This window comes from Vanellus vanellus, assembly GCF_965231255.1.
Source record: "Vanellus vanellus genome assembly, chromosome: 9".
Lineage (NCBI taxonomy): Eukaryota > Metazoa > Chordata > Aves > Charadriiformes > Charadriidae > Vanellus > Vanellus vanellus.
In genome coordinates, this window is record NC_138914.1 from 59,013 (window position 1) to 77,295 (window position 18,283).

General features: G+C 43.0%; 1 protein-coding gene across 4 annotated transcripts in view; it reads right to left on the minus strand.

Moving 5' to 3' along the window:
• Nucleotides 1–18,283, minus strand: part of ARIH2 (ariadne RBR E3 ubiquitin protein ligase 2) — a 36,825-nt gene that overhangs the window by 18,441 nt on the left and 101 nt on the right. For 2 of the 4 annotated variants that reach the window (XM_082487645.1, XM_082487642.1), the window contains exon 2: nucleotides 13,978–14,324. In XM_082487645.1, coding sequence (XP_082343771.1) covers nucleotides 13,978–14,226 — 249 coding nt within the window. In that variant the 5' untranslated portion in view covers nucleotides 14,227–14,324. Of the gene's footprint in view, nucleotides 1–13,977; nucleotides 14,477–18,283 lie in introns of those variants that run through there. The other 2 variants (XM_082487644.1, XM_082487643.1) reach the window with 2 other exon arrangements.

Sequence of the window (18,283 nt, forward strand, 5' to 3'; positions counted from 1 at the left end):
TCGAACACCCTCTGACGTTAAAGGGCTCTACCTCCCACGCTCCGAGACAAGCTCTCACCATAGCACCTCTCTCCCTAGTATACACATAGAAAACACAGCTCCTTCCACCCAGGCTGCAGGAAGAGCTCCTTTTTTTTCCCTAGAGAAGCTGTCAGTCTCAATCACCAGCTGAAAAGCCCTAAGCCTTCTTGAATCCCGCTACAGGTGACTCACAGGGTCCGATGCACTGGTAACACACAGCAATCCCAACGCAACCCCGGAACGAAAAACAAGCAACAGTCGCTCCTTCTACAAAAGAGACTCTGCACGCCTAGGGGCAGCATATTCGTTCCTCTTCTAAACCTACCCCACTGAAGAGGTGCAGTTTCACAACACAACACCACTGACCTATCCCTGCCACAGGATACTGCCCCAGTCCTGCACAGGCATTTGTCAGCGCTGGGCAGTTGGTTCACTGAGCTCAACCAGTGCAGCACCGATGCATGATGCAGACGGGGTTTTTAAATGGCTCTTACCCACCTCTACTTTCTGATTTGACCACTTTGCTGGCCACTAAAAAATCCCAGTAATAAAAGAGTAATTTTCAACGTTCAAATAACCCTTTTTGTAGAAGATGGAAGACTACAAAGAGGTAGTGAAGCAATGTAGGGAAAAAATCAGAAGGGCCAAAGCTCAGCTAGAACTAAACCTGGCTTCTGTTGTCAAGGACAACAAAAAAAGTTTCTATAAATATATTAGCAATAAAAAGAGGACCAAGGATAATATCTGTCCTCTAGTAGATGGGGCCGGTAACGTAGTAACCAAGGATGAGGAAAAGGCTGAGGTACTTAATGCCATCTTTGCCTCAGTCTTCAGCAGTAGGACCAGTTGTTCCTTGAGTTTCCCGACCCCTGAGCTAGAATACAGGGATGGGGAGCAGAATGAAGCCCCTGTAATCCAAAGGGAAATGGTGAGGGACCTGCTTCAGCACCTGGAGGTGCACAAATCTATGGGGCCGGATGGGATCCATCCATGGGTACTGAAGGAGCTGGCACAAGTGCTCACCAGGCCACTCTGCATCATTTATAAACAGTCCTGGATAACCGGGGAGGTCCCAGCTGACTGGAGGTTGGCAAATGTGACACCCATCCATAAGAAGGGCCGGAAGGAGGATCCAGGGAACTACAGGCCAGTCAGTCTGACATCGGTGCCTGGGAAGGTCATGGAGCAGATCATCCTCAGTGCCATCACACGGTACATGCAAGAGAACGGGGTGATCAGGCCCAGTCAGCATGGGTTTGTGAAAGGCAGGTCATGCCTGTCAAACCTGATCTCCTTCTATGACAAGGTGACCCACTTAGTGGACGAGGGAAAAGCTGTGGATGTTATCTACCCGGATTTTTGCAAGGCTTTTGACACCGTTTCCCATAGCATTCTCCTGGAGAAACTGGCTGCTCATGGCTTGGACAGGTGTACTCTTCGCTGGGTAAAAAACTGGCTGGATGGCCGTGTCCAGAGAGTGGTGGCAAATGGAGTTAAATCCAGTTGGTGTCCAGTCACAAGTGGTGTCCCCCAGGGATCGGTGCTGGGGCCCGTTCTCTTTAATATCTTTATCAATGATCTGGATGAGGGGATCGAATGCACCCTCAGTAAGTTCGCAGACGACACTAAACTGGGGGGGCGTGTTGATCTGCTTGAGGGTAGATTGGCTCTGCAGAGGGATCTGGACAGGCTGGACAGATGGGCTGAGGCCAATGGTATGAGGTTCAACAAGGCCAAGTGTCGGGTCCTGCACTTGGGTCACAACAACCTCATGCAGCGCTACAGACTGGGGGCGGAGTGGCTCGAAAGCTGCCTGGCAGAAAAGGACCTGGGAGTGTTGGTGGACAGCCGGCTGAGCATGAGCCAGCAGTGTGCCCAGGCAGCCAAGAAGGCCAACACCATCCTGGCCTGCATCAGGAATAGTGTGGTGAGCCGGACTAGGGAAGTAATCATCCCCCTGTACTCGGCACTGGTGAGGCCTCACCTCGAGTACTGTGTTCAGTTTTGGGCCCCTCACTACAAGAAGGACATTGAGGTGTTGGAGCGTGTCCAGAGAAGGGCTACAAAGCTGGTGAAGGGTCTGGAGGACAAACCTTATGAGGAACGACTGAGGGATCTGGGGTTGTTTAGCCTGGAGAAGAGGAGGCTGAGGGGAGACCTTATCACCCTCTACAACTACCTGAAAGGAGGTTTTAGAGAGATGGGAGCTGACCTCTTCTCCCTGGTGACAAGTGATAGGACAAGAGGAAATGGGTTCAAGTTATGTCAGGGCAGGTTTAGATTGGATATTAGGAAGCATTTTTTTCACTGAAAGGGTTATTAAACATTGGAATAGGCTGCCCAGAGAGGTGGTGGATTCACCATCCCTGGAGGTGTTTAAGAAAAGGGTAGATGAGGTGCTTAGGGACATGGTTTAGAAGTGGTGGTGTTTTTATCAGGGTAGGTTAACGGTTGGACTTGATGATCTTAAAGGTCCCTTCCAACCTCACTAATTCTATGATTCTATGTGAAGCATTAGCTCATGCTGTGTAAGATCTGGTATGTCACCTTCCTCGACTTTACCAGCGATGTGACCCTCACAAAACAAAGGCTGCCCAGGCAGCGCTGCCCTCCCTCCCCGCACAGAAGACTGCGATTAGATGGAGCGTAGCACACAGGGCCACTGCTGACAACACATACAGTCTGCTCCAGTTTGTAGGGATGAAGTGCCACTGCCAGGCTTGCACGGGTTGTTATCTTAAGCCCCCAGCCTGGCAGACCCAGACGGACACCTTTGAGTTGCTTGTACAAGGAAGACATCTGCATTTCGCGTTTGTAAAACAAACAAGCACTAGGAATGTGGTCTCTACAAGACTGGCTTCCTGCAAATGCAAACCACTCGCTAATGAATCATTCTCTAACAGCAAAGAAATTATTTCTCAGTAGCAGTAAGGAAGAACTACCGTTCTGACAAAAAAAAAAAAAGCTCAAACTACCAGACTTAAATAGGAAGTTCGTCTGTAACATGAAAATGAGAATTTTCAGTTGGATTTTCAGAGCCTGAGGTGTAGCATCCATTGCGGCCACCTGACTACATGAACTCCATGAAGTTACTTGTTCCCAGAGGAGGAACCAAGTACATTCAAGAATGAAGATGTACAGAAAGAGAAATACAAATACTAGCATATATATTTCTGAAATCTAACAAACTACCCTAATGGAATCAAATGCTTTTGAGTCAAATTATTTGTCAGGCAAAATCTGGAATTAACGCTCCAGAAAGATGCCAAATTAACAGATCTAGAAGAATAATAAAGCTTCTGTGACCATTCCTATTTTGCTCCAACTGCAAGCACTGACTGGACCAGCTGTAGTGCTAATTTTATTACTTTCATCGTAAAAGCACCCGAGAATAAAACATTTCCAATTCATAAAGCCAGGTTCATGACAAGAGTCCATTTTCATAAAAGTCCTGAAGCAGAAAAAATTTTGATACTACCTGACTGGAGTGCATGCAATCTTGCAAACAAGAAGTCCCAGAGTCAGCCAGCTGCAGCAACGTACCTACTGTCTGCTTGGCATGGAAGTACTAGTTCTTACAGGTTAAAGATAGATAACATCCAAACTGTAAGAAAGAGGGCTGGGAGAGGAGCAGATAACTGATGAAGCTGAGGCTGTGCCTGTTGAGTGGAGTTTCACCACATGACTATCTACGTCCTGCTGACCAACAGCAAGGCTGGTAATTCAGAAGGCAAACGTGAATACCATCGGGGCCAACACTACTGGAGAGATTCAAGAAAACAAGCATGAGAAGGAAAACAAGTGTTTAACAAAAGCTTGCTTCTATTGATTAGCAGCATTCCCCGGCCTCTTCAATGATTGTACATTCACAATGAGTGAATGATTGTACCAAGTCAGCCAGTTCTTCCACAATAACACCCCAGAATAACTGAAGTATTTCTTTGTAAGCAGGAGCCAAAACATGCTGAACACAGAAAAATACCACTGCAATCAGAAGTTTGGTCTGTACGTACATAATTCATTACCTTACAGTACTGGAGAAACAACGTACAGAAGCGGATACTGCTGGCTGAACTGTGCGGTTAGAAGACATCGATGCCCCCTCCACACGCACCCACTTAGGAAATAAGCCTCGGTTGCTGTTCAGGCACACTGTCCGATACAGCATTTCCTGGACAGTCAGAAGTTTCACGCAAAGAAAAAATCTCAAATTTATAAAGCACTTCAGAAAAAGCTATGATGCAGTCCGCTATCAGTGACTGGGTGCCACAAGAATCTCAGGTTATCCAAGAACAATAATGCTTTGTCTCAGACATAAAACAAATAAAAAAGATGCCTTTGATAAATTGCCAGCTTTGTTTACACTTTGCTATTCTTGTTTCAGAATAAGATCCAAAAAAGACAGTGAGATAGCACACTCAGTGTCTTGCTGGCAGCAGGTCATTTCAGTAAAATACTTCTACACACCACAGTGCAGAAGAGAATGCATATTCTCAATGCTGAGCTTCTATTTTAGTTTTCGTCTGCAACTGATAAATTGTGCTAGTGCTTTTATGTAACTTGACTTATCCACAACTTTTCTAGCTGTGATTAAATTTATTGAGGTTTAGAAGATGAAAGCTGAAAGCAGTAGTCATGCTAAAAACTGTCTTTCTTTCCCTCATTGTCATTTCCCCCTTTTCTCACCAACAGCTTAAAAGTTTAAGATCAAAGATCAGCTCAATCCAAATCTGAACCTGGAAAACTTCCGACTGAAGACCATGTTTCTTTCCTCACGATGGAGTGGCAAAGCTGAATAGAGGATCTCATCCAATCTACAATTTCCAGCTTCACCTTAAAGCAGGAATTTGGTCACCTCAGAAACCTCTTCCAAACCTCCATCAGCTTAGCTCTGACTGACCAGGGGATAGAAGGCTGCTGATTGCCAGAAATGGGCACCAAACGCTAATGCTTATCACTGCACAGGAAAAGGGGTGCAGCGTCTTTGGGCAGAGGAAGGGTGTGAAGAGAAAGCTGCTCTGCATAATGGAAAGACCCTACAGGAGTTGCAAAAAAAAGTCTGAAAAATTTATATCGTGCTGGACAAAATTAGATTCTGACAGTAGAACAAAGAAGTAATGCCATTGCATTAAACACACATCTATTCATTTTCTGGAAGAGAGCACAGTATTTATTTTCTTACTATTTCTATCTCCATTTATCTCCTGGGTTCTTTACTCTCCAAGATAAGCAAAACTCTCACATTTCTGAAGTTCGAGAGAGAGTCTGGCACTCTCTAGGACAAGACAATATAAAAAGAATTTGCCAAGAAGCTCTGCAGGTACCTTGCTGGGTTTGGAGAGCTCCAAGACAACTATGTCTCAAGTAGCTTCCCTAGACAAGCTGTTGTTTGAAGAGCTGAAGTCTCATCTCTCTACAGCAGAAAACCGTTTCAACCATGCCACTTTGACAGTTGCTAATTCAGACAGAAATGTTTCCTAAAAGCTAAAACACCACCGTCTTTTGTAGAGCTTATATTCTACAGAAATTGCTCATGCATATTTATGCCGCATGCATATCTCATGAGTTCATTTCACTTTTCTCCAAGGGATGGCCTATTTTTTGGAGGTGTGTTTCAATCCTCACTTTTGCAGAGATAAGGTATCAGGAATTTAAAACAAGAACCGTCACATGATTCTCAAAGAGATTCAATTCAGAATGAGTTTCAGATATTATGATCTGGCTGGAGTTGACATCCCGTGGCTTTGCACCAAGCTGGCAATTCACGTTAGATCAGGGTTGCACTGAAATGTCTGGCTGAGATGAACACAAACCTGGCATAAAGAAATGCCGCTTCCATTTCTTATGTTTCCTTTAATCAAAGGTTTTTATACAAATAGATTTAAGCAAATAGGATTAATCTTGAGAAGCATTATTTCTTTTGATCCATGAACAGTTTTTGTTAGTTCTACAAGCAAAGGATGAACTTGGGAAGATATTAGTTTGTATGTTGCATCAAAACTAAAAACACACTCAAACAACAGTTAAAGCACACATAGCAAGAGCCTCTGAAATTGTTGCTGTTGATGAGCAACAGTGTGCAAAACAGAGACTGTTTGCAGTAGAGTTTGCAGTAGAGAACAGTAACACCTTAGCAAAACCATACTTTGTATCGAATTATTTTGCTGAAGAAAAACCCTTCAGACATGCTTTACTTAAGGATCCTGAGGTGAAGAAAGTGACCCACAAACGGAAACAACACTATTTTAAACTCATTTCTCTTGTGGAAAGTAGATCTGACTCCCTCCATACCCCATTGGAAAAACTATTCCACTGCCCTGTTTTTACTGGAGGATTTCTCAGAAAACTGCAGAAATATTAGGAATCAAGAAGAAATAAAAGGGCAACCAAAAAGCTTTTTTTGGACCACATTTTCTTCTTGGCTTTGATCTACTCCTTTTTTAAGCAGACTTCCAACATGCAGTCCTGGTAGAAAACTCATGAGGTTGCAGGGGCTCGAGCTGCGATTAACGTCCCCTGCCATAAACACCCCAAGTGTTCAAAGTCTTGTGGCAAAGTCCTCCATAGCTGTTCCGGGTTTCCGAGCACTAGGCGGCTTTTTTCAAAACTGAACTTAAATCAGTTTCACTTATCAGGAGAAAAAAGACAGGGTTACAACAAAATCAGATACCCTGCTTTTCTTCCCGGGTTCAGTCATCAAGCTTAAAAAAATGCGACAAAAAGCCCTCCATCTTTAGGTTTCACTCACAGTATTGCTTACAATTTGTCTGACATTTCAGCCCCTCTCCTGATTACAGACCACAGGCTGCACCGGGGAAAGAAATGCAATTTTGAGTCTGTAGCGGCAGTCTTGAGACCATGGAAAAGGTCTCTGACAAAGAGCACTACGTGAGCTCTGCTTCATCACAGGGTTTTAATCTGCACCCCGTCACTCACCCTCTGGCATGCAGAGACCTGGTGTCAGTCTGCAAGATTAGAAGCACGTTGAGTAGGCAGAGCGCAGTTTGGGAATGACAAATATTGCTGGTGCTACACACACGGTTTGTGAAGCTGTCGGTGCGCAACCTAGTTGGCCGCATATTGAAGAAAGGGGATCTTGGGTTAAATTCTAACTCCTTCTCCACACTTACATATTGCTTTAATCCATCCGCTCTCCTACACAGGACAGCAACAATTTCAGCTGCGGCTGCCAACAAACAGGATCAGTAGGACTCAGCTAGGAAATCTCAACATACGTATTTCTCAAGCTGTTAGGCTATTCTTCCTGAGGAGATTCAGAAATAAATTAAAAAAAAAAAAAAAAAAAAAAAAAAGACTTAAGCAAGATGGTATGCCAGAAGGCATTATTACAAAATAGCTATGAGATTCCTTCTTTGAAAGATTTAGACCGAAAGAAATGCAGCAAGAAAGCCGTAAGACGGCACACGGATAGAAGATTGACATGAGACTCCCCAGCTGTACTCACTGGAGTTATTCTTTCCAACGTAATGTAGTGCCTGAGAGCATCAGTGCTCGAGAGCATCAGTGCCCAGTGCACGCTGCATGGCGCTCCTCGCACGCTGTCAAAACCCCCCGCAACACTCCCCTGCTGCATTCAGCTCAGCCCCTGCCCCGCTGCTTTCCCAGCAAAACAGAGGAGAAGGATGCGGAGGACACAGGGGTGAAGCAAAGGAGAGGTAATATCCTGAATCCACATGATCCTGACCAGCAGCTCAGGACACAGGGCAGCCAACTTGGACGGGAAAGCACTGGTGCATGCACGCAGCTACAGCCGCATGCACACGCAGAGCGCAGGGCTTCGGTAACTCTGCAGTGGGCAACCCCTGTTCTGTCCCAAACAACACAGTCCTTTACTTGACAATCCCAGCTTCCAAGGGCATTTTTCTTTTGTTATAAAAAGATGAAGAGGAGGAACATCTGCTCTGTAAAACAGTTTTTCATACTACACAACATAGCTCATTTCTGCCACGCCATCCTTAATAGGCACAGCACACAAATTTGGCCATGCACTTCAGCTGCTTCATGCCGCTCCTGTAATCATGTTGTCCAGCTGTAAGCTTGCAACATGAAACACTTACTGAAAGATTCTTTTGGCATTTTTAATGACTTGTGGCTTGCCTCTACCTCCCACCAAGATCATACTCATCAACAGCTGTGAACAGATTTTTTTGCTCACTGCAGAGTCATACTGGCTGTAAGATACACTTCAGGCGTGAATCACAAAGAAATGTGTGGGCTATAATCACCCTCCACGTTTGTGGCTCATTTTTCCAATCAAGTTGAGAATTTCAGCAGTCCTGGGCAATAAGGAAGAAAACTGGTTTCTCTCCTCAAATGACTTCAGGAAGTCGTTACAAGGTCTGGGCTCCCCAGCCAGTTCTCTTATCTTGCTGGCCAGAAGTCTATGACAACTTAATGCACTTTTTTTTTTTTTTAAAAAAAAAAAAAGACCTTTAGGAGCCAAAATAAAACACACACTGACACACACTGAAGACAGTTACAGACACGTTCATGTCCTCTTGATGTTCAACATACAACTAAAGTACAGGCATTGTGAATCTGGTAGGCAACAACACAGGCTTTGTACAGCAGAAATTCCAGGATCTTTCTGTTTGGGAATACAAAGTGGATAAAGGACAATGGTATGTCTCAAAAATATGTGCTGCAGAAGGTTACGACTTCAGGCTGGATGCCCTGCATAACGATGGCTTGGTATTAAACCACAGAACATGGTACAGATACAAACCTGCATGTCCTGACTAATCTAGTGTTTACAGGTACTTGGAAATAGCGTGTTATCATTACCAAACAGCACCATAGGGGTTCTGTGGAGAAGTTAAATTTGCCTATCAGGGTCAACCATTTATAATAAATGATATTTAAATATATACTAACTATTTACTGATATATACTAAAATTTACAAATGTTGGTTCTTATGGACATTAACTTTGAACATAAATTTTTCAAACCCTGTTTTTATGTACATGCATTTTAATATTTCAAGGGGCTTTTATACCTCTCCTGTGCTTGAGGTACTTCAGTACAGCTCGGTTTTTATGACTGCCATTTTATGTTGCGTATAAGTTTCATGAAGTCATTATGGCATCAAAAAGGATGACTATGCAACGTTGCAGGTTCGTTCAGATGAGCACCCCACACCACACACGTGCTCGTGTGTGCTACAGAGAGGCACACGCGCCAGTGTCTTGACATCTGGCTCTTTACAGACCTTCTGCGGTCGCACTGAAGGGGCATTCTGTGAGCACCAACTCCTTCGGGTAGAGCTGCTCACGTAGGCTGCCAATCTCCACGCACATGACTCTGGATCTGCTAAAGATGGTATTTGAAAAGGACCGCTGCCAGCATTCACCAAGCAGCTCTACAAACTAACTGTTCTGTGTCAGCGCAATTTGAGTGTGTGGAACAGTTTCAAAGGGCTGTGTCTTTATGAGCAAATGCTGTGTTTTTAGGAGCGAATGCTAATTTGGTCGCATTAAAAGATGTGACATCTGTCAGGTAAGCAAGAATATACGAGAAACTGGTTTATCTCTGAAAGATCGTAGTGATAACATGGATTAACAGGTTCAGTACTATGTTGTGACATCAAATACTTTTTGCATCTACCAAGTTTTATTCTTCACGGTTCAGGGCTAAAACAATAACACATCACAAGCTGTTATTTCAAGGAGCAAGGGAAGTAAGATTTTTGCCCCCTGGTAAATATTAGCAGATTACTCACAATAACGAACTGAAAATGATAAGTTCTTCAGTATTACAATTCCTTTGGTTTTAGTGGGAAGACTACATCATTATCAATCGCCTGTAAAACAACATGACCATCTTTCCTTGTTGCCTTGTATGTGCAGAAACACCCTAGCTTCCTCATGACTGACAATCAGCTTCTAAAAAGACCTAAAGTCTAGGTAACATTTTTTCATAAATTGTAATTACAATTGTTTTATCCAGTAGTTTATATCACCAGTTTAAAAAAAAAATTGGTAAAAAGCAGAAAGATCCGTCTCATCACTGAAACAGAGAAACTACTGCCAGTTATTTGGAACATCACAGATATTCCTGACTTGTACAGAGACCCTCAGCAGAGCCAGGAAGTGTCATTCACAAACAAAAACAATATGACATCATCACACACTTAATCGCTCGCCAGTGACGGGGTCAACTTTGTTTGTACAACTGTTGAGTATGGTACTGTTTGCGTGCATGTAGTGATACTGCCACTCCAGGACCCACAATCACTCAATGACGATTTGATAAAGTAATCTTGAAAACAAACTTATTACTATACAATTTTAATTCATTATTTTTAAAAGATACTGGATTTTATAATTACATCTACTTTATAAAAAGAACTGTTGTAAATTCCTTTGCTGGTCTGCAGGCAATAGATGCCATTCTGCTTTCAAGAGTATCGCCCTTAACAAGCGTTGAGTGTTGGTCAAGTGACCTTTTGGGGAATTAAAAGTGATCTGCTTCAATTCACAAGCCTTTTCGTCAGAGAATCACTGTTTCGGACAATATTAGTTTGAGATTTTCCTCTGGCATGTTTCAACAGAGATAGCCTGTCCTAATTTTAGTCAGAGTATTAACTGAACCCTCCACAAACAGACCTCCAGGTTAACAGCACTAACCAAGGAACAAACATTTCCTCTTCTTTTTCCTGGAAGCAAGGATCCACACACAGTTCTTACCAAAGCCAAAGCGAGGAGAAACTTTCAGAGTACCACTTACAAAGTCCCTCTAGCTTCAGTATGGTTCTGGGACAACCACTACCGTAGTTGCAGGGCCAGCACACGGCACAGCTGGTCGTACCTACTGCGACCTCGTTTGCACTAATTTTTCTATTCAGAATTCCCCACTTAAAAAAAAGCAAGTCAGAGGAACTCAAGCTACAAGCTTCGTATGACAGTAAGAGATACAAGGGCATGCATCTATCTACGTGCTGGGCTTCATGCTTTTATCAGACTTAAGATTTTAACCAATTTTTTGTTTCTAACTGAGGTAAATAAAAACCACAAGTGTTTTGTTGAAGAGGCTGTCTCTTCTGATGTTGCATTCAAACTTTTAAACATATGCAGGATGCTCACAGCTGACCTGAAGTTAGCCAGCCCATGCGAGATTTGTTCAGTTGTCTGTTTAGCTTCAGTAGGAGCTAAAACAAGGTCAGCTGTGTCTGATGAGGAATGAAAAAAGACAGCCAAGAGGGTTTCCAAGGAAGATCACCCTTTACCTTGATGCTTTTAAGAAAACAGGAATTCAACAATCAGCCTGAAATAGCTGAATAAAATAGTTTTTTAAAAAAACATGTTGAGGGTTAATGAGCAGAGCAAATGAAATGTTATTTATTTAAATTGTTACTAGCTAATAACAGTACAGTTTGCAAGTATGAAGACGTAAAGCTCTGAACACTTGTTTCTAGTCTTAAAAGTTTGTTGACAATATGTCACCGACAAAACCCACGTTCAATACACACCCCTCCCAATTTACCCTTCAGAAAGTGAATCACCTAATGACAATACGCAGTGGCAGAACATTCAAACATGGCTTTGAGCCCATTTATTGCACTCATTTTTTCTTTGCTTTAGGGAATTGTATTAGTCTATTCATTTTGTGTGACAGCAAATTGCTGAGATACCACATCGTGCGTTGCCTTCAACATCGAATCTCCTGAAGATTCTTTAATTTACCTTCTTCTTGCCCTGTCTGAGGCAACCACTCTGCCTTACCTAGGAGCTAATGCTGAAACATACCACTAGCTATCACAAGGGAAAGAAAAAGAAATCAACAAAATGAACTAGCATGCTCCAAAAGAACAATCACCACTGCCCAAAACCCCCAAGAGATTATGAAAGGTAGTCTTCAAAAGAAAAAAAGAGTTTTTAGAGCTCAAGCAAATTAGACGAAAGAAGTTAACACAGTTCTTGGAAAAGTCTGTCCCTGTTTATTCATATCCATTGACTTGATGGAAAATAAGGATAACAAATAGTTCAACATGTTCTATTCAATTTCCTTCTTCTCTATGCTTGCTAATGCAACGCAAATTCTTTCCACTCCAGTTTGTCTCAGAAAACTAACAAAATGACAAGTTTCCTTGGGGGAAGAGAGGGGGAAGGAAGAAACAGGGTTGCTGAAGGATTATGAGAAAGGATGCCAGGAAACAAAAAGCACATGCTGCAGATACACAACAGATTTCCAAGAAAAGTGCAATTCTTGCACCACTGTTGCTAGCAAACAGAGAGTTCATGTGGCACTTCAAGAGCTAAAGACTTAAAGCACGTGGCAGTTTTTCAGGTTTCTACCCAGATTTATTTTTATCTTCTCATGCACAACCCAAAATGTGCAGTGCTGCTATTTTAAGCAAATACACAGGCATATTCTTGATATAAAATGAATCTAAAATGTTCTCTCTTTGGGTCATATTTGGGGCCAGGTTTGAGTTATCAGGTTGGTATTATCTGATCAACTACAATATTTGCTCAATGAGACCTTCAAAATTCTTGGAAAACTTATTTTAACTTTGGAAGCCTGTTTTTAAAGACTAAATAAAGTATTTCTTTCGTTAACTTAACTCAAGGGAATATGGCAGGGCTCATCTTTTTGAAGCGTGCTCCATTTGAAGGCAAACAGTAAGGAGCAGAAAAGCCATTCTAAGGCTTTACTTAATCGCTAAGAGCAACTGACAGCTGGATCAAAAGTGCTGACCAACTATTCTCATTTGTTCTTTTATTTTGCCTCACTTTCCTTACAATCTGTAGGGAACGGCATGCATTCAGTGCTGACTGAAGAAATCACAGACATGAAGTTTTACTCTCTCTTGACTGTCAAGCTCATTTTCTGAGGTGGTGAATGCTGGGAACAAGCACGATAGATGGCAAAACTAGCTAGAGACGCAGCAGCAAGTACGGGTGCACTTTAGAGCCTATTGTTTATTGGCTTTATAGTCCTTGGGCTTTATGGTTATATTATTTCTACAGGACACGCCGATGTGCAAATAAGGATCAAGATATCCCTCTCATTTTTTTAAATTAGATTTGACTCAGACTAAATGAATAGAAATCAAAATCTATCAGGCATGGGTTTTTTATATGCTGCAGTCACCCACCCCGCTTTCAGGGTTTGTTTCAGAGAAAACAAGCACTAGGAGACCTGTTAGAAAGTAGATGCATTGGTAATTCCAACCCAGTGTCAACACCTACAGCTTAGGAAACTGCTTTCCTCTGACCTGCATTGGGACCGAAGCACACTGGCGAGGTAGAGAGGGAACCTCTTTTTATTACTAGTCTGCAGTACAGTAATCAAGTTGCACAAAGAGAAAGAAAACTTCACAAAAGTCTTATTGAGCATAACACCATGGAGCTGACTCTTCTGTGATGAATTAGTCACTACAAGAGCTGGCAAGTTCATTGTACTTTAATTGCTGTCACTGCAACAGTAGGGTTAATACCTGGCATGACAGCTGATCTGTCTTTTTGAAAGTCTATGATTATTCTCTCAGAACCAACAAAGAAAGGTGTTTTTGTTAGAATTACAGAGTTTTAGCATGTCTTCCTATCTGTCAGTTACCTTCTCAAACACAGGTGCACCGATCTGCACCATTTATGATTTGGTTTGTTTCTTTTCTATCTATCTGTCCTCTTTGTACTGTGCTAACGCAAAGAGTTGTAAGTCAGGAATTTTGGTCGTGAAGCTCAGCTCTGTAAAAAAAAAAAATATTTTAAGAATCAACATTCATTAGGGAAAATTTTCCAGGCCTCAGAAGCAGAATGCAACAATTTTAAATGTTTGAGTCGGTTCTGAAACAGGGACCTTCAATAATGTTCCTCCAACCCCGCGTAACAGTAATACCACCACAGCTTTTATTTCAAACAGTACGCTCAACATTTGCCCTTTCAATCACAGACTTATTTTACACCTGTGTTAATGCAGAAACCTTTCCTCACCTTTAACGTGGCAGCCAAGCTGGCCATGTGTTCATTCAGAGTGCTCTCCGACTCCTTGTAAGTCAGGCAGGTGAACTGATATTCCTCTGGATCAAAGGCATCTGCTCCCTGCTGCTCCACGTCGTTAGCTACCCCATCATAATAATCCTCAATATCCCCAGGATCCTCATCCTCTTCCTCCTCCTCGCAATTAGGGTCATAATCCTCTTCATTGCTGTCAGAGCCCTGGCTGTTCATGTCCACGGACATCTTAATGCCCTGTCAAACTGCAGACCAGGAAAGTAATTGCAGCTTCTTTTTCTCCTCCAAACTTTATCGTTCTTTTGATTTCATCTGAGCTCTGTCTCCTAAGGGGGGGAAAAACAATTTTTTCTGTTGCCTAAGAAACTGTAAGAGAGGCCATGTCAACATCATACAGGTGATCAAACACCCAGGAACGGAGCGACCCAACAGCCCAGCTAAAGAAAATTCTGCTGTGCAGGTCCCTGGTTTGGATCCGCGGTGACTCTTGCACCTGCAAAGCCAAGGCCACTCTTCCAGGCAAGGTCTAAAACCTTGGAGATTGCATCATTACATTGCACCCTAGCCCCCAGGGCAGGCCCCGAGACTTTTGACATTTGGCAAGTAGCTCCATAACCTTCACTACAGATCTTTTCAGAGATACAAGTAGATTTATGACATTGAGTTTTTACCAACATTGTGAAGTGCTGCAGAAAAGCATCATATCCGTTTCACCGACAGGAAAAAACACAAACCCCTTAACTATGACCACAGTAGCTAGAAAGGCAACTTGTGATACCCTGTACAAGTCATAGCGCTTCAGAACCACAGCCATTAAGTGGGACTTCAAAAAATAAGACAAGCAAACAGATCTCTCACATACACCCAATTTAACAGTCTTCAATATTATCTCAAAAGAAATGGTGAAATTAGTTAATACCTTTAAGTAGGTTCTACTGGATGTGACGTGGCTTGGGCCTTACATCTGAGGGAGGAAATAAATTCTCTCATTTTATTACCTTCTCAATATACACTTACTACCTTCTGAATGTAGAAATTTATGCTCAAGTGTTGACAGCTGCTATTCAAGAAGAACCAGAACAGCCAATTTTTTTTAGATTCTCACTGGTATTGGAAAATTCACATATTTGACTTTACTTATCAGAACTACAAACCTTCTGCTTGTGTAACTAAGCCAGCATGAATTCAAGATCTAAGAGGTTCAGCAATAGAGCACGTAACAACCTTGAATAATGGTAATCTCATGTTTAGTCACAAATTTCCATTAAACCAAATAATTTATATTTAATATATTCTTTCTTGAAACTAAAAGACTTAAAACAATGCTGCAACAAAATTTTACATATAAAAATATATCCATAAAAATCAAAGCTATCTTTCCACACGCAGCATGTATTGGGTTTCTTACACGTTTGCATTACTATGTTGTTAGCTCTGTTACTCAAACATATTCCCACAGTATCACAATTTGTAGCTGCTGGGGAAACCATAATCAAGCTTTGACAATCATGTTTAGAGCACAGGAAATCTCAACCATAGTTTTTCATTATTCTTCCTCAAGTCATTTGTTTTCTGTTTCCAATAATCTGACCAGGCAGCACAGAATAACCAGGAAGAGAAGTGACGTACAATTCATTTGAGGGGCTGCAGTGATTTCAGCAGATAGAAACCTCCAGTGAGAGAGGACGAAGGCTGGGAACTAATTATATTACCCCCTGAATTCTGGTCTCCATTCATTTCGTTTGCTTCTTGATTTCTTAGTTATCCACAACAGAAGTAGCACACAAATATTTTATAGCACTGTTTCCCATAGAACTTCAGTGGAACACAGGCACCATCCCTCCAAACTGGAAGGAGACAGATGTGAAATCTGATTTAACAGACTCAAGGCAAACCTATATCATCTGTTCCTCCCTCCCTCTACCTTGCTTAGGGTTAGTGATTCAGTTCTGGGCTCAATCTGTATCGATGCTGACCTCTTGCATAAAAGAAGTAATGGCTCTTTACCTGTTAAACCTTATGTTAAAGGAATAACTTATTTGAGAATCTAAAACCACTGCAAGCATTGCTACAGAGATCAATAGCCCAGTGTGCAACAGCTTCCTTCAGCCAACCTCAGAGCATCAAGAAGCCCAAGCAAGTTTCACCAGACGGGAAACTTCTCAAACTCACTCAGATCGTCCCACACACCAGGGACAGAAAAAAAAAACCAACCCAAACACTAGGTCCATTTGCTATCTCAGCACATAGTGAGGCCTGTCCAAGCAATGGGATGGTTTTAGATAACTCAGTAGAATAATGGGCCTTCCTGGTACCTCAGCAGTTACATACCAGGCACTGAGGAGGAGGCTCAGAAGTGTGCAGAGCCGTTTCTCTGTGCCACTAACACACTTATTTGAACAAACAGAGGAACTGTTTGCATGGGCAAATAGGATATATCAAGCAGAAAACAGTCTGCAGACTGGATGACTATTGTGACTCCTGTCACAACATTCTTGGAAAGAACTCCTTTCCAGCATAACTGAATGTCAGACAGACATGCGTGAAGAGAGAGGAAGACTAAAGCACAAGCTCTGTGGAGAAAACAAAGCAGGATACTAGGAAAACAAGGAACAACTCACCTCACCTAGTGCCCTCATGACCCAATGATGAATACAAATTCTCTGAATACAAACCAAGACAAGACAGCAAATACTTGCTAATGCTAGTTTTTAAGACAATAAAGATGTTATGCTCAAAAAAGAGGGTCAAAAAACCAAACAGTATTTAGATTATACAATTACCATAATCCTAAAAATCAGATTATAACATTCTAACCCATATTTAGATCACTTTCCTACCCAAGGGACGATGAGGCTATTCTTTACCACCTTCATCCAAGATACTCCCTCATCTTCACTAACGCTGATACCACTTAATCCCCTCTCTTCCTCCAGCCTCCTTTGCGGGAACTTGTAAACACACCCGGCCCTACACTCTGCTGCTTGTCAGCTCCAACAGAGATGGCCTCTTGCTGACTCCTGCTTTGCAACACAATTCTTCTTAATAAGGTCTCTTGAAACAAAATACCTTTGAATATGCCACGATCAACCTCTCTCTGACCTCATCACTGCCAGACACAGTAAATTACATTATCCCACCTCATACCTTTTCCTCCTACATCATTCTTTTCTGCTTTCTTGTCCTCTGTATCTACCTCTGTAAGATTTCTCCAGTAAGTGCTTTGCAGGATACTCCTACATTTTCTGTCCGTACTTCACGGTCATTTGAGACAGCTTTTTCTTCTCACCTCTTTATTGATAATTCTGAAACACAAAAAGTCTAACTCAAGTCTACTTATCTACGTAAACTTCAAATGGACTGACACTCTCTTTTCTCTGCAACCATCTACAATCCCAACTCCACACTTGCTATCAATGTTAAGTGCATCTTCGTCTATGTCATTCAAACCTGTAATCTGTGGATCATCCTCAGTTGCTTCCTCACATACGCAGCATACGCACCTTGCTATTCCCTTCTCTACTGAGGTTTTCAATAAGATTTTTTCATCCCAGGAGTAAGAAACTAGAACAATATCCCCCATCCTTTTCACCACAGATGACTCTGCAGAGACCTCCTTGCAGCCATATCACACATCCCCCGTGAATGTACATGCTCTCTTCCCACCTCCAAGTCTTTGTTCTGACTCTCACGACTGCCCTGTCCTTCCCAACTCATATAATCCATTTCATTACCGTCCTTTCCAGTCACCATCACTTTTAACAAGTTATTCTACGTGTACCTACATAAGACTTGCTTCCACGGGCTCATGCTGAAAGGTATCCAGCTCGTTTAAATTACCTCAGGGCCGTTTCTTTTGTAATGGGTGCAAGGCTAAATCCTGTACTCGTCCCACACAGCCGGAACACCGCATACTTGCGGGAGGAAAGCCCAGGAAAACCAGGGGAGAGAAGGGAGCTGTGGAGGAAGAGCCCGGACGGCGACGGGGCGAGGAGGGAGCCGGCCTGAGAGCTCACGGGCTGCCGCTTCTCCACCGGGCGGCCCGACTTCGGCACCGGCTCCGGGGCGGAGCGCTGCCGGCCGCTGAGCTGAGCGGAACTTACAGAGAAGTGGCACCGCATCCTTCACGCCGGGCTCGCTCCGCCCCGGGCCCCGCCGCCTCCCGCTGAGGGACAGGGGCCCGGCAGGCGGCGGCGCTCACCGAGCGCCCCCGGCTCCCCGCCACCGCGGCCTAGGCCGCCCCACCGGGATCCCCCACCATCCCGCCCCGCGGCCCAGCCCCTCG